This window comes from Vombatus ursinus, unplaced genomic scaffold, assembly GCF_900497805.2.
Source record: "Vombatus ursinus unplaced genomic scaffold, bare-nosed wombat genome assembly UNPS02014847.1, whole genome shotgun sequence".
Classification (NCBI taxonomy): Eukaryota; Metazoa; Chordata; class Mammalia; order Diprotodontia; family Vombatidae; genus Vombatus; species Vombatus ursinus.
This window is the reverse complement of record NW_020954625.1, coordinates 20,260,553-20,273,291: the sequence shown is the minus strand read 5'-3', so window position 1 is coordinate 20,273,291 and position 12,739 is coordinate 20,260,553. Positions and strand designations below refer to the sequence as shown.

At 37.6% G+C, this 12,739-nt stretch overlaps 1 protein-coding gene across 1 annotated transcript in view; it reads right to left on the bottom strand.

The window, feature by feature from the left end:
• PCDH15 (protocadherin related 15) overlaps positions 1-12,739 on the bottom strand; it is a 1,147,277-nt gene that overhangs the window by 517,424 nt on the left and 617,114 nt on the right. The window contains exon 9 of the mRNA XM_027840684.1: positions 8,666-8,774. Within this exon, the coding sequence (XP_027696485.1) occupies positions 8,666-8,774 (109 nt within the window). The remainder of the gene's footprint in view (positions 1-8,665; positions 8,775-12,739) is intronic.

Genomic DNA, 12,739 nt, shown 5'->3' with positions numbered 1-12,739 from the left:
GCTTGAAGAAGTCCCCTGTCCTATAAGGGTGCTGCATCCATTCTCCCTTGAAATTCCTCCCTCGGTTCAAAAACATCTGTCCTTCCATCTCCTCCTTTGATTCATTCTACTTAAACCTTTCTTTGTTCTCACAAAGTCTTTGCATCAGTTTCCTCATTTGTAAAATAAGTATAAAAGTAGTATCTTTCACAAGGTCTACATGTTAAGAGCTTAGTAAACTTAAAAGTCCTATATGGGTTCTAGTGATGATTTTGTTGTTGTTATTATTGCTACTACTACTACTACTACTACTACTACTACCTCTAGTTCCTCCAAACTACCCACCATCCTCTTTCTTTTCTGCTACTTCTAAGATTCTGATCATTGCTTGAGAAAGTAAAGCAACTGTCATGACCTGGTCCACTACAAATTCAGGTTATCTAATCTTAAATGGGTCCTCACCGCTGCAGAGCAATCTTTTTTTCCTTCCCTGGTCGATTCTCATATTTCTTACAGCACTTCTTGTGCCACTCTTGCCCCTTGTCCTAAATAAAAGTCCTCATCTTTTATTTTACTGAGAAAATTGAGGTTATCTTCCTTGAACTTCCTCATCTCCCCATCCCACACCTCAGCATTCCTCTAATGATCCCCATTCATCTTCCCATTTTCCCAGTCTGTAAGGTAGGAGATGCTCTTTGTCCTTGCTATGATCATTCCTTCTATTTGTATGCTTCATCTCATCCCCTGCCTTCTCCTCTGACTGGCCCCATCCATTATTCCTTTTTTTTAATCTCTCATCTTCTGATTTTCCCTAATTGATAGCTCTTTCTCTGCTCTCTCTAAAATTTTTCACACTTTATCTTTCTTCAGAAAGCGTTCCATTGTCCCCTCAAGCTATCAGTTTATTTTTCCTCTGACTTTCACTTCCAAACACCTCCCTGCTTCCGCTCACTTCTACGCCTTTCACTTCTCAACTCTTTGGAATCAGGCTTCTCAGCACACACCTTTATGAATCTTCACTATCCAGGGCTTAATCTAGCAAACTTTTCTCAGAGCTCCATAAGGAACCATGATCAGATTTACTCTGTCATCCTTCCTGGAAGGGTTGCATTAGTCTACTCCACAACAGTTCCAATCAACGTCCCTGTAACTTTAAGAACAAACCACTCATCCCTGTATAACAAGCCCTGATGTGTATTGTATTTCTCTATGAAAATGTCAACTCCTTATTGACAGGGAATGTTTGTGTTCTTGTATTTGTCTAATGTGTGCATGTGTGTGTGTATGCACGCATACATGTATGTGTTGCCCTCATGGATTTGTCCATATGTGCATCATAGAAAGGCATAAATAGGAGTCTCTAGAATCTATTTCACTCCTCTCCAAGGGAAACTTTGATTCCTGCCTAGAGTGAAGCCAGATACTGAGATTTGACAATTCTACTCTTCTAAGGAGGGATGGTGAACTATAATTATGTCAAGTTGTTCCTACTTCCCCCATACCTTCTCCACCAAATATTGCTAAGATAGAAGAATGTACTCCCCTACCTTAGGTCCAAACTTCTTTCCTGGTTACTATTCCTTAAAAAGGGAATAGGTACTCTATGCTTATATCCAAAGGCTTGACCTCTTCTCATCAAATGCTAGTTATACAGAAAACCACAATGAATAGTGAACAGTGAGTAAAACTATTCATCCAAATACTGAACAGTTATCAGAGGAGTCACACAAATTTGGATGAACCAAAACAACACTCAGATTGCATGAGATTATCCACTGCAGAGAGATATCTCTGCTCATCAGAAAAGGAAAGTCTGTGATCTTGCCCAAGGGGATATTCTCTGAAGTCTCTAAGGAAATCAGCTGAGAAATCAGGGGCATGTTGTGATACTGGTTCCTTTATATTTGAGAAAGGACATATGTACATCCTGCTTCTCTGGAGAGAGAGGAAAGAATTTAGGGAGTACCAGACATATAAAGGAAGAGGTCAACCTTTCACCAACTCCAGAGTCATAGACCAAAGCCTAAAGTAGTATTCTCCTAGACAATGAGATGAATCCTGCACAAATGTAATAGGTTTGAACCCCATATTTGGGTCCTCAGGATTTAGCACATTTCTAGGCACAAAGTAAGTACTTAATACATTTTTATCATTTATTTATTTTATTCAATCCTCCCTGATGCCTGATGATTTTTCACATCATTTACTGTCCTCTTATCCTGGATGCTCCCTTAGCTTCTGTGACATTTCTCTCCTGTTTCTCCTATGTGTCTATTTCCTCTCAGTCTCCATTGTCTCAACATTTCCCCTAAGGATGGTTACTCTTAAAGGTTCAATTGTGGGCCCTCTATATTTTCTCCCTTGGAGTTTACATGTGGGTCCATGGGCACAATTATCATCTCCATGCAGATGACTGTCAAATACAAATTAATGGAGAGGACATTAATAACTGGATATGATGGAAAGGAGGAAAGGAGATCCAGCGCAGAAAGTAGAACATGAGATGCACCCTAAAAGAACTAGAGATTAAAATAGAAAAAGGTGAGAGGGACCACATTTCATGTGGGGGTGGGGGAGCATCTGTTCAAAGGCATGGCAATGGATGTGTATGGTGATAAAATGTTGTATAGAGGGAAGAGAAAATAGGCTAGGCTGAACGAAACACAGAGTTCATGGTGGGGGGCGGTGTTAATATGAAATTAGTGTAGAATCACGCTGTGAAGGGCTTTCAATGACAAGCCAGAGGTTTATAGACATAGCAGGAAGCCACAGGAACCATTTGAGCAGAGAAATGATGTGGTCAAACCTATGTTTTAGGCATATCAATTGGGACATTTTGAAGGGAGTAATGGGGAAAAGGCTGGAGTAGAGAAAACCAATGAGAAGTCTGCTACAAGACTCCATCTAAGAAGAGATAACCAGAACTAAGATGATGGCTACATGAATGCAGAAATCATTCTTTTTTATTCAGTATTTATTTATTTTTCTTTTTATTCTTATTAATTTATTTATTTTTAGTTTTCAACATTCACTTCCACAAGATTTTGAGTTCCAAATTTTCACTCCATCTCTCCCCTCCCCCCACCCCAAGATGGCATGCACTCTGAATACCCCTTCCCCTACTCTGTTCTCCCTTCTATCCCCCCCACCTTCTCTTATCCCCTACCCCTTCTAGTTTCCCATAGGGCAGGATAGATTTCTATACCCCATTGCCTGTATACCTTATTTCTCAGTTTCATGTGAAAACATTTTTTTTAAGATTTGTTTTTAAAACTTTGGGTTCCAAATTTTCTCCCTCCCTCCCCACTCACCTTCATTCAGAAAGCAAGCAACTCAATACAGGTTATACATGTGTAGTCATGCAAAACACTTCCATAATAATCATGTTGTGAAAAACTGAGTATACTTCCTTTCATCCTATCCCGCCCCCCTTTTATTCTATTCTCTCTTTTGACCCTGTCCCTCCTTAGAAATGTTTGCTTCTGATTTCTCCTTTCCCTAATCTGCCCTCAACTCTATCACCCCCTCCCGCTCTGTCATCCCCTTCCCCCCTATTTTCCTGTAGGTAAAAATAGATTTCCATACCCAGGTGAGCATGTATGTTATTCCCTCCTTAAGCCAAATCTAATGAGAATAAGATTCAGTCATTCCCTCTCACATTCCCCCATTTCCCCTCCACTTTAAAAAGTCCTTTCTTGTCTATTTTATGTGAGATAATGTATTCTATTCTACCTCTCCCTTTCTCCTACTATAATCCTCTCTCATACCTTAATTTTATTCTCCAGATATCATACCTTCACCTTCAACTCACCCTGTGCCCTCTATCTATTTATTTATCATTTAACTATACATATATACATACATACATACATATATTTTTTCCCTTGAACTACCCTAATACTAAGAAAGGTCTCAGTTACAAATATCATCTTTCCCTGTAAGAATGTAAGCAGTTCAACCTTAAAAAGTTCCTTATGATTTCTCTTTCCCGTTTACCTCTTTATGCTTCTCTTGAGCCTTGTATTTGAAAGTCAAATTTTCTATTCTGCTCTGCTCTTTTCATCAAGAATTCTTGAAAGTCCTTGATTTCATTGAATATCTTTTTTTTTCCCCTGAAAGATTATACTCAATTTTGCTGGGTAGGTGATTCTTGGTTGTAATCCTATTTCCTTTGACTTCCAGAATATCATATTCCAAGCCCTGTCACCCTTTAATGTAGAAGCTGCTAAATACTGTGTTATCCTGATTGTGTTTCCACAATATTTGAATTGTTTCTTTCCGGCTCCTTGCAATATTTTGTCCTTGACCTGGAAACTCTGGAATTTGGCTACAGTATTCCTAGGAGTTTTCCTCTGGGGATCTATTTCAGGAGATGATCAATGGATTCTTTCCATTTCTATTTTGCCCTTTGGTTCTAGAATATCAGGGCAGTTTTCCTTGATAAACTTGATCTTGAAAGATGATGTCTAGGCTCTTTTCTTTTTGATCATGGCTTTCAGATAGTCCAATAATTTTTAAATTCTCTCTCCTGGATCTATTTTCCAGGACAGTTGTATTTCCAAGATATTTCACATTTTTTTCTATTTTTTTCATTCCTTTAGTTATTTTATAATGTCTTGATTTTCCATAAAGTCACCAGCTTCCATTTGCTCCATTCTAATTTTTAAAGATACATTTTCTTCACTGAGCTTTTGGACTTCCTTTTCCATTTGGCCAATTCTGCTTCTGAAGGCATTCTTCTCCTCATTTGCTTTTTGGACCTCTTTTGCCATTTGGGTTAAGCTATTTTCAAGTTGTTATTTTCTTCAGTATTTTTTAAGTCTCCTTTAGCAAGCTGTTGACTTGTTTTTCATGATTTTCTTGCATCATTCTTATTTCTCTTCCCAGTTTTTCCTCTACTTCTCTTACTTGCTTCTCAAAGTCCTTTTTGAGCTCTTCCATGGCCTGGGATCAATTCATATTTTTCTTGAACATTTTGGATGTAGGAGCTTTGACTTTGTTGTCTTGTTCTGGTTGTATGTTTTGATTTTCTTTGTCACCAAAGAAAGATTCCATGGTCTGATTATTTTGCAGTTTGCTAATGTTCCCAGTCAATTACTTGAGTTACAAACTCTTTGTTAAGGTAGGGGTCTGCTTTCAGTGTAGAGAATGTACTGTCCCTAGCTTTGAGGGTTTTGCACAGCTTTTTTCAGAGTTACTTCTGTAAATTTTCACTTCTTCCAAGGTGATGTGATCAAGGGTGAGGTGTTTACTCCTTTCCTGGCCTGTGTTCTGCTCTATGAGTGAGTGACCACAAGCACTCTTTTCTGTTTTGGAACTGTGAGGAGGATATCCTCTCCACCACTACTACAAGATCCCCCACGCCAGTGCTCCTCCTTGCCCCAGGACTGTGACCCAGATCCAAGCACAGGCAAAGCAAGAGAATCCTGCCTCAGCACCAGCAAAGAGATCCCTGCTATCCCCCTCTTATCAGCCACTCAATTCCCCTTCAGTCCGTGGGCAGGAAGCTCAGGAAGCAGCTGCCGTCCTGGGGCTTTGCTAGGAGTGGGCTGGGACTAAGTTTCTTTCTTTATGACCACAGTCACAGACTTTTCCTACTGGCCGTTTAAGTCTTTGGAGTTTGTGAGTTAAGAAGTCTGGAAACCACCACAGCTGCCTGTGATTCAGTGCCCTGGGACCTGCTCCAGGTTCACTGAGGCCTGTCTTTGGCTGTGTGCCCACACAGAACTGTGTTCCTCTCTCAGCCTAGTGCAATAGATCTTTCCAATCAACCATCCAGGTTGTCTTTGGCTGGAAATGTTTTTCACTCTGTCTTTTTGTGGGTTCTGCTGCTCTACAATTTGCTTACAGACATTTTTACAGGTATTTGGAGGGGTTTGGTGGAATGCTCTAGTAAGTCACTGCTTTTACTCCATCATCTTGGCTCTGCCCCCTGAAATCATTCTTTAAATCATTTCCTCCTTCCTTGTATTAGCAATCTAATTGAGAATCTACTATGCATCTCTACCATATATCCAAATACTACAAAACATCTCATCTTTTATTCATAAGGTTCATAATCACCTCCAGAAAGGAAAGCTATAAGTGCAGAGAAGCCAATAAGGTGAAATAAATATTTTCTGCACCATTTTCATGATTGAATAAGTCATATGTGAATAATTTAGTACATGTCACCAAGCAGTGTCTAAGTGAGAATGTGTCTTAGTATAAAAGAATTTTGGCCCTTAGGGCAAACAGAAAGATGCTGGTGGCTGAGTATTTATTTGGAATGGATTCATTAGGATAGCTCAGGAAAAATGCATCTTTGTTTGTGCCCAGAGATTCAAGGCAAAGTTGCCTCAAATTCTCCTGTTCTCTAATAGGGAGGACTTGGGTTGGACCTTTATTTCACCAAGGCCAATCTGCTCAGATTCTGCAAAATCAGCCTGTATTCCAACTCAAACAACAACTGATTTTAAATCCAATTTAGGATAATACATTGCTTGAAGAACAAGCTCTCTTTTCTAGAAATCATAAACAATGTGGACAAAGAACAAAGGACTTTAACAATAACAGATCATGTTATCCTTCTAATAGAAAATCCAGACTTAAAAATAAAAACTCAAAAAAAAAAATTATCAAGCCATGCCTGACTTCCAGAAAGAACAATGTCAAAAATTCAGCACCCCAAAGACCAAATATCATAAAAATTACTATAACACAAACCAATACCAACTTTTCTCTAATTTTTTGGGAGAAAAATGTTTTTTCTTTACTTAATTTTCTATTTGCTTCTTATTCTGAAAATATGAATGGTTCATAATGAAAAATATTCATTTGGCATTATCATTCTAATTAGTAATGTTAACAATGAGCACAGGCTGCATTTAAATTGAGTAAGTACTCAATGGATACACAATAATCATAAATTGAATAAGATAATAACATCTTCTATACCTACCCAAGCAACATCTAAATCATTATATGTAACCTGAGAATTGTGCATTAAACTCCAGAACAAGCATTGGGAACAAATTAATATTACCAATCTCACTGTTTAGGTGAGAAACTGATCCTCATAAAAAATAAATTGTTGAACCCAAAGTCACAACACAGTTGAATTGCATACCAAATAAAGAATAAACAGCAGCCTAGTAGGAAACAGGCTCTTTTATAGTTCTTGAATAATTTTTTTTACAGTTATATTTCTTCCTCTGTGACCCATTTGGGGTTTTCTTGGCAAAGATATCAGAGTGGTTTGCTATTGTCTTCTCCAATTCATTTTATAGATGAGGAAACTGAGGCAAACAAGGTTAAATGACTTGCCCAATGTCACACAGTTAGGAGGTGTCTGTGGCTAGATTTGAAATCAGGTCTTCCTGACTCCAGGTGGGCACTCTATCCAGTGAACCACCTAGATACCCTTTTTTTTTCATAGTTATCTGTTAAACACTGGATAATGGAGTTTCTGTTATCGGTTAGGAAACCAAAACCAAACAAAATTAGGTGTTAATCTGTATTGTTTCTGCTTGCTTAAGGAGTACACATCCTTCCTGTGTCTTCCAAATATTGTTACCTGGGGGAAAGGCCCAGTTATCTCACTTAGTCTTGGCTCTGATGAAAGAACATTTCAAAAGAAGCAGCATAATCTGACCTCATACCTTTGGCATGATTAGCAGTCTCTTTATACAGACATGAAGAAGGCTCTCATAAGATTCTGTAGACACTTGCAAAGCATTACCATGCTCTGTGACTTCTGTTAGGAGGTGTGTTCATTGCAGTGAAATCAGGAATTATACCACGTGTTAAACCTCGCTAAGAAATTGCCCAGATCAGATGTGTTGCTTAACACATGAATGCTTGCAATGCTAAGAGATAGAGGGAGGGAGGGAGGGAAGGAGGAAGGAGTGGAAGAAGAGAGAGAGACAGAGACAGAGGGAGGGATAGAAGAATAGAAAGAAAGATAGGAGAGAGAGAGAGAGAGAGAGAGAGAGAGAGAGAGAGAATTCATCCTAGAATACAGAGAAAAGGACAGCTGAAGTGCCTCATAAAACAGCATGAGCTTTTTTTGAAATCTGAGTTAATTTAATTGGGTCCTTTAACAGTTTTCAGAAGAGTTATCTAGAGCTAATCCCAGAGAAGGCCAAGGATCTTTTAGGTTTTAAACTGATTAATGCACCATATATGAGGCCTATAGGTGTTCCGTTATCATTTTCTCTTTTATGTCTCCATTGTTACAAATAAACAGTTTATTATGTTATGTGGCAATTAAGGGATACTCTTAAATTGAGATCTATCAGTTTGCAAATGAAGTAAATATTCTAATAACACTAAAATAGATCATGTGTAGGAAAGACATTTTTTTAAATTCTATCTCCCTTTTATACCATTATCTCACCTCCTTTTTTTTCCTTTCCGTTTATCCAACGGCCCACCTCTACATAACTACAACAGTGCCACTCTGAACTCAATCTCAAATACTGTTTTGAAGCTAGAGAAATTTTGAAACAGGCGTAAATGTCAGAAATTGTCTAGAAATATTCAGAAATGATAAAAAATTCCTAAATATTAAATTTTAATTCAACAATACTCTCCCCTTGATTGCTCAAATGGCCTCTTCTTTTTTCAAGATCTTATGTTATACTATGTCTGTCTGATTCCAACTCTGCACTGATGGAAATGTGACAAAAGATTAACAGATACGAACCTACAAGGATGGAATAGAGGATCCCAGGCTGATCGGAAGGTGGCTGGATGTCCCGGTCCTGATCAATGGCTTGGATGGGGGGAGTGACAATGATAGGGTTCAGTTCTTCCTAAAATGAAATTCAGAAAGCTTAGTTCAGGTGATTCATCAAACAAATAAGCATCTTAGGTGTTGGACATTTAGTCAGGAAGTCCTGGGTTCAAGTCTCTACTTTGACAGTTACTAGCTATGTGGCTGTGTACAAATATCTTGCCATCTCCATCAGACATTCTGTAAGATTTATCTACTAAGTTAGAAACAGGTTGCTATTTCCATTGGTGTGAGCAGTCCTTTTAAAAGCTCTCACACCATGGAAATTATAGTTTTGATATGGTGACATAATGAGTGTAGCAGAACTGATATTTTATTCTTTATAACTCAAGTACATTGAGGCTTAATTTTAAGAAAATCTTCTGATTCTATGGAGGTTTAGGCATCGTAGAAGAAAGACTGTTGACCTAAATGTAGAATCAGGAAGACAGGTTCAAATCCTACCTCCAACACATATCTATGTGTTATGATCCTGGGTAAATTGGTTTCTTTTCCAATCAAATAGTAATAGTAATAGTAGTAGTAGTAGTAGTAGTAGTAGTAGTAGTAGTAGTAGTAGTTGTAGTAGCAATAATAATAATAATAATATCTGAAATACCTCCCTTTCTATATAAGGTCTACCCCCTTCTCCTACTGATGAGTTCCTCTAGCAGCATACATTTTATGGAGGGGTCAAGGCTGGCCTTCATTCTCATCCCTCAGTCCTATTTCTGGTTTCCAACTTTAATACCATGCCCCAGGAAGAGTAGCTAGCTTAGCACTTAACACATAGAAAATATATTATAAATGCTTAATAAATGGATTAATATATTCAGAATCTCATTCTTGAGAGCTTAAGAATTCAGAGTGATAATACAAATTTGGGTCATTATCCCATTTTACAAATGAGAAAAACAAAACTAAAAGAGGTATGGCAAGGTTTCATATATTTCCTACGTCTAAGCCTTGGGACTAGAGTGCCTTATGTTTATGCTTCTCATTTCTAATCCACACAAGTACCTACTTTCCCATTAATTTCATGTGTATTTGTAGTAGTGTGCCCAGGTTTTAGAATGGTGGTGATCTTTCATTACTATACTATTTCATTAAATGCCTTTGTTTTGAATTAATTGTGCCTTCTCTCTGACTAGTAAAATTAACCACTTTGGTTGGGACAACTGAATTATGAGTTCTGAATATATGAATATCCATGGAGTTCCTTGAATTTGGGTCAGCCTTTTGGGGGTCCTCATACATGAGTGGGATGCCATCGGTGCTACATGGCAGGCCAAGGGTCACTGTGATTTAAATGCTAGAACCAGGATTTGAACCCTTGCCTTTCTTGACTTCAGATTCAGTGTTCTTTCTCCCATACCATACTATACATCATAGACTATCTGACTTGATAATGAATGTAAAAAAAGAAAGAAATTAACATTCCATAAAATTCTCATCTTCCCTATGGAAATTCAACATTGGAGATAAAAAATTCTATGGCTTTATAAGATAAACTTTCTGTTTGATTGTTAGAATGATTTATAACAATGGAAGAACTATAGTCTTTCCTTCCTAAGCTACCATTTATACAAAATATTTTAATATTTTAATGCAAATAAATTATATTCAAATTAAAGTTATTTTATAGTCATATTTTTATACAATATATCCAGTTATCTCCTCTTGTCTCATAATTAAGCATCACTATCTTGTTATATGCTACCTTTTCTGAGTCTGTCATGATTTACAATAAGACTGTCTTTAAAAGTCTTTTCAGGTCACCAAATTCAGCACTAATCTTTCTATCAGTGATGATTTCGATAAAAAATAAAGGCCATCTTTTGGCAATTTTCAATATCTGCCATTCTTCACATCTTAACATTATTCTACTAGTCTTTTTTTTTTTCCTGTTACTTCTGAGACATTAGTTGTTCCACAGATTTCATAATAATCACTTTAAGAAACACAGAAGATTCTATTGTGAGGCACTGTGGTACAATGAACCATATCTACTATTGGGAAGTAGAAGACCTGAGTCCAGTCTCCATTTTCATATTCATTATCTATGAGGTACTGGGCAAGGCTCTGGGCCTTAAGTTCCTCATCTGTTGCATGAAAAGAATAGACTCATTGACCTAGAATTTAAGTTCCTTTCCAGCTCTAAATTTATGATCTTTAAACAGAAAAGGATATCATCTACCCATGAGCTCAACAATATATTTAAGACCTTGGTTTCAAAAAAGGAATTTATTTTGGATTAGTAATAGCTAGATGGTGCAGTAGACAGAGTTCTGGGCCTGGAGTCAGGAACATTCATCTTTGTCAGTTCAAATCAGGGCTCAGACACTTATTGTATGACCTTGGGGAAATCACTTAACCCTGTTTGCCTCAGTTTCTCCATCTATAAAACGAGCTAGAGAGGGAAATGGCAAACCACTCCAGTATCTTCACCAAGAAAACCCCAAATGGGGTCATGGAGAGGGAGACATGACTGAGAAATGATTGGACAACAGGAAGCACACCAAAATAACACCCCAAATCGTCCACATCGCATGAGCTACAATAAATTCCTTATTGTGTATGGGTGCACAAGCAAATCATTAGTTTTCTTTAAAGCACAGCCCAACTGCCTCTTCCCACTGGAATTCTTTCCTTATCCTACCCTCAACCAACCCCCTCCAATAAGTTGCTAGTTCTCTTGGCCACTTCATTTTATCCTGCAAATGTAGTCTAATCTCTGCAGTAGAATGGCAATTCCTTCAGTAAAGGCCAGCACAGTACATATAGTTAGTGTTTAATAACTGATGATAGGATAGGAAATGATGAAATCTAAATTTTTAAAGCATTCAATTGCCAACAATCATTTTTTTTCTTGTTAAATCATTAGTCCCACAAGGATTTATAAAAGTCCTATTGTATACAAGGCAATGCCTTCCACATAACAAGTGCTTGTTAATTCTTGTTTGTTGTATTGAATTGAAATGAATTCAATAGCCTTAAATTCCATTTTTTATGGTTCATAAGGAACAATGATAAAAATCCCCTAAATAGAATCCAGTTGGATATCTTTTTTTTGTATCTATAAAAAAGCACTAAATCTTCCCACAACTACCAAAACTCAAGCACATACTTTAATAGATGAGAGAAAGGCTTGGGTCAAGCTGTGCCAGATTCTTCAAAGTTCAGGGTGGAAATACCCTGATTCTTTTGCCAAGTGAAGTGCGTGGGTATCAGGAATGAATGTCCCTCTTCAAAGCTGTCAGAAGAGAGGTAACCTTGGTATTGATTGAGGTCAACTTCACCCAAAGTCAGCTATTTTCAATCTCAGTAGCTTTGCATAAACTATGATCCAAGATGAGAGCTAGGGGGAACATTAAATCCATAGACTTCCTGTTGGCTTAACCATCTCCATGTGGTTAAGGCAATAGATCAAGAAATTTCCAAGTATCTAGAATCATAACAAGGATAGAAATTTTAAAGGACTTTATTCCTTGACTTGAATTAAAAAGAAAAGAAAATGAAAATCTTTTAAGTTTCAAATGCATAAATTCAAAGACTCAACAATTTTGCATTCCCTGCATATGCAGAGAGAGAAATGACTCCTTACTGGTTGAGAAGATATTAATAACAATGGTGCACACTGGCCATTCCTATATACATTCATTGGTTCCAGATACTTTTGAAAGAAACATGTGGAGAAAGGATCTCCTCGCTGGTGGTTCAGAGATGAAGATGATGAATGGGTGACTGCAACCCCGTGATCTATGATTATATATGGCAGCCAATCCACTTGTGTTTCTGACCTCCATGGCCTGCAATTCTAGGCACTTCTGAGAGGGCCCTTCCCTGAGTCTTTCTCTCCTGGTTTGAGCCAAAATATCACTCTCAGGTGAAGACTATATTTAGTGGGTTTTGTATATAACTTCTTTACTACCTGGCCTTTTTCTTGGATAAATTGGCTCATTTGTTATTTGCTATTTGTGATGGTCTTTTGAATAACTAGTATTT